At 49.1% G+C, this 2,796-nt stretch overlaps 1 protein-coding gene across 2 annotated transcripts in view; it reads right to left on the bottom strand.

Annotated features, from left to right (window-relative positions):
* Nucleotides 1-1,324, bottom strand: part of inhbab (inhibin subunit beta Ab) — a 10,014-nt gene extending 8,690 nt beyond the window's left edge. The window contains exons 1-2 of one of the 2 annotated variants that reach the window (XM_064991864.1): nt 1,279-1,324; nt 985-1,218 (exon numbers count right to left, since the gene is read on the bottom strand). In XM_064991864.1, the coding sequence (XP_064847936.1) occupies nt 985-1,218; nt 1,279-1,309 (265 nt within the window). In that variant the 5' untranslated portion in view covers nt 1,310-1,324. Of the gene's footprint in view, nt 1-984; nt 1,219-1,278 lie in introns of those variants that run through there. The other variant, XM_064991863.1, reaches the window with a different exon arrangement.
* Between the last annotated feature and the right edge of the window lie 1,472 nt (nt 1,325-2,796).

Raw genomic sequence — 2,796 nt, 5'->3', positions numbered from 1 at the left:
GTAGTGTGGGTTTCAGACAGCGTGGGCTTCAGGTAGTGTGGGTTTCAGGTAGTGTGGGTTTCAGACAGCGTGGGTTTCTGGTAATGTGGGTTTCAGGCGTGGGTTTCAGGTAGTGTGGGTTTCAGGTAGTGTGGGTTTCAGACAGCGTGGGATTCAGGCAGCGTGGGTTTCAGGCAGTGTGGGTTTCAGGTAGTGTGGGTTTCAGGTAGTGTGGGTTTCAGGTAGTGTGGGTTTCAGACAGCGTGGGTTTCAGGCAGCGTGGGTTTCAGGTAGTGTGGGTTTCATGTAGTGTGGGTTTCTGGTAGTGTGAGTTTCAGGTAGTGTGGGTTTCAGGTAGTGTGGGTTTCAGGCAGCGTGGGCTTCAGGTAGTGTGGGTTTCAGACTAGTGTGGGTTTCAGGCAGCGTGGGTTTCAGGCAGCGTGGGATTCAGGCAGCGTGGGTTTCAGGTAGCACGTTATTTTACATTTCACGCCAAGACAAAAAGCTGCTATTTAGAACCTAAAAGGGATCTTCGGCTGTTCTCACAGGAGAACCCTTTGAAGAACCATTTTTGGTTTCAGGTAGAGCAATTTTCCTTCTAAGTAGAACCCTCTTGGATTCCATGTAGAACCCTTTCCACAGAGGGTTCTACTTGAAACCCCAAAAGGGTTCTACATGGAACAAAAAATGGTTATCTTATGGGCTAGCAACATATAAATTGCGCTAATGTTTCTAGCCTATGAGGACAGCTGAAGAACCCCTTGGGAACCTTTGTTTACTGCTGGTATTTAAATGAAGAGAAAACAGTGGGTAGTTTCTGGGTCTTTTTCAAACCATTCAACAGGAGTAATAACTACCTTGTACCTTACCACTACCGAGTGGTGTTGGTTTAAATCAACCAAAACATATCCAGAAAGTAATTAATGTTATTACTATATAATTAACTTTTTACCATGCCATTTCTAAGTACTTAGGAATACACTTTAAATGAAACGCTATACACACCTGGCTCGGCAAAGGTGATGATCTCAGAGGGCGGCTCGGGTGGCGGCGCCGCCCCCACGCCGCCCCCCGTCCCCTCCTCCTGGATCTCCACGATGCCGTCCTTGCCCACGCGGCCCACGTGTAGTTTCTTGATGGCGTTGAGCAGGGCGGCGCGCGGCACCGGGTGGGTGACGTTGGGCCTCGCGCTGAGATGGAGCATGTCGAGGATGTGCTGCTTCACCGCTTCCACCATGTCTGTCTGAGCCGAAGCCGATTCAGATGCTGACTCAGATCCAGGAGGGGCCGGGACAGAACCCGGGTCCGAGCCCAGGTAATCACTCCTCATCTGGGCCAGCACACAGGATGGACAGGGGGTCACCTGGATCTCCTCCACCTGCTCCTGTCCCCGTGTAGCTCCATCCACCGCCGCAAGTGATCCCGCTACCGTAGCGGAGCCACATCCTGTCTGCAGCCCAGGGAGAAGCAACGCCAGCACCCGAGCCAACGCGGCTAACGAGGGCATCCTGTGCTACAAAGCGCAGACAACTCACAGACACACACACACACTCACACATACACACTCCCTGGAGAGGGTGATGAGAGGACTACGGCAAGGGGTGACTGAACGAGAAGCAGCACACCGGAGAGCTCTCTTCACCTTACCCCTGAAAGAACAAGTTTGAGAAAAGTACAATCCTTCTTTGAGAGTGGTACAATAGCTTCAAAAAGTTGGATGTTGGAAAGTGGAGATGGAGGTTTTGAGACCAGGCTCTTTTCTTGGTCCTCATAAACCAGGTCTTTGCTGCAGTCCTTATAAACCACTTATCCTATCAAGTCCAGGAAAGCAGGTGTCTCCTCTCAGCTTTGTAAAACCAGTCCTCTTCTTCTTGTCCAGTTAGTAATCTCTCTTGTCCACTCTTTCCAGTCTGGTGTTTGGGTAGAGAGTGTCCACGCTACTTTAGTCCTTTAACAAAGTGACTGGGAGATAGAGCAGTGTGTTGAGCTGCATTAGTGATGGTGTCCTTTCCTGCTGATGTACACAGCACTGGAGAAGCCTCACTATGTCGGAGTTGAATGGCTTTGTAAAAGTGGGCAGGGTTAGAGTGCTCTCTCTCTCTCCCTCTTTCTTTCTCTCTCTTTCTCTCTCTCTCTCTCTCTCTCTCTCTCTCTCTTTCTTTCTCTCTTCTCTCTCTCTCTCTCTTTCTCCTTTCCTTTCTCTCTCTCTCTCTCTCTCTCTCTCTCTCTCTCTCTCTCTCTCTCTCTCTCTCTCTTCTCCTTTCTTCCATTCTTTCTTTCTCTCTCTCTTCTCTCTCTCTCTCTCTCTCCTCTCTCTCTACCCCCCTCACTCTATATTTCTCTCTCTCTCTCTCCCTTCCCTTTCTACTGTATCTTTCACTCTTCCTCTCTCTCTCTACTCTTTACTCTTCTCTCTCCACCCCCCCATTACTCTTTCCCTTTCTCTCTCTCCCCATTTCTCTCTCTCTCTCTCTCATTCTCTTTCCTTTCCTCCCTCTCTACCCCCTCCCCCCATTACTACTGTATATTTCTCTCTCTCTCTCTCTCCCCCATTTCTCTGTATATTTCTACTTCCTTCTCTACCCCCCCATTTCTACTGTATATTTCACTACTTTCTCTCTACCCCCCATTCTACTGTATATCTCTCTCTCTCTCTCTCTCCCCCCCATTTCTACTGTATCTCTCTCTCTTCCTCTCTCTCTCCCCCATTTCTACTGTATATTTCTCTCTCTCTCTACCCCCCATCACTACTGTATATTTCTCTACTCTCTCTCTCTACTCCTCATTTCTACTTTATTTTCCTTCTCCCTCTCACCC

The sequence above is a fragment of the Oncorhynchus masou genome, chromosome 17 (assembly GCF_036934945.1).
Source record: "Oncorhynchus masou masou isolate Uvic2021 chromosome 17, UVic_Omas_1.1, whole genome shotgun sequence".
Taxonomy (NCBI): domain Eukaryota; kingdom Metazoa; phylum Chordata; class Actinopteri; order Salmoniformes; family Salmonidae; genus Oncorhynchus; species Oncorhynchus masou.
This window is presented reverse-complemented; position numbering and strand designations above follow the sequence as displayed.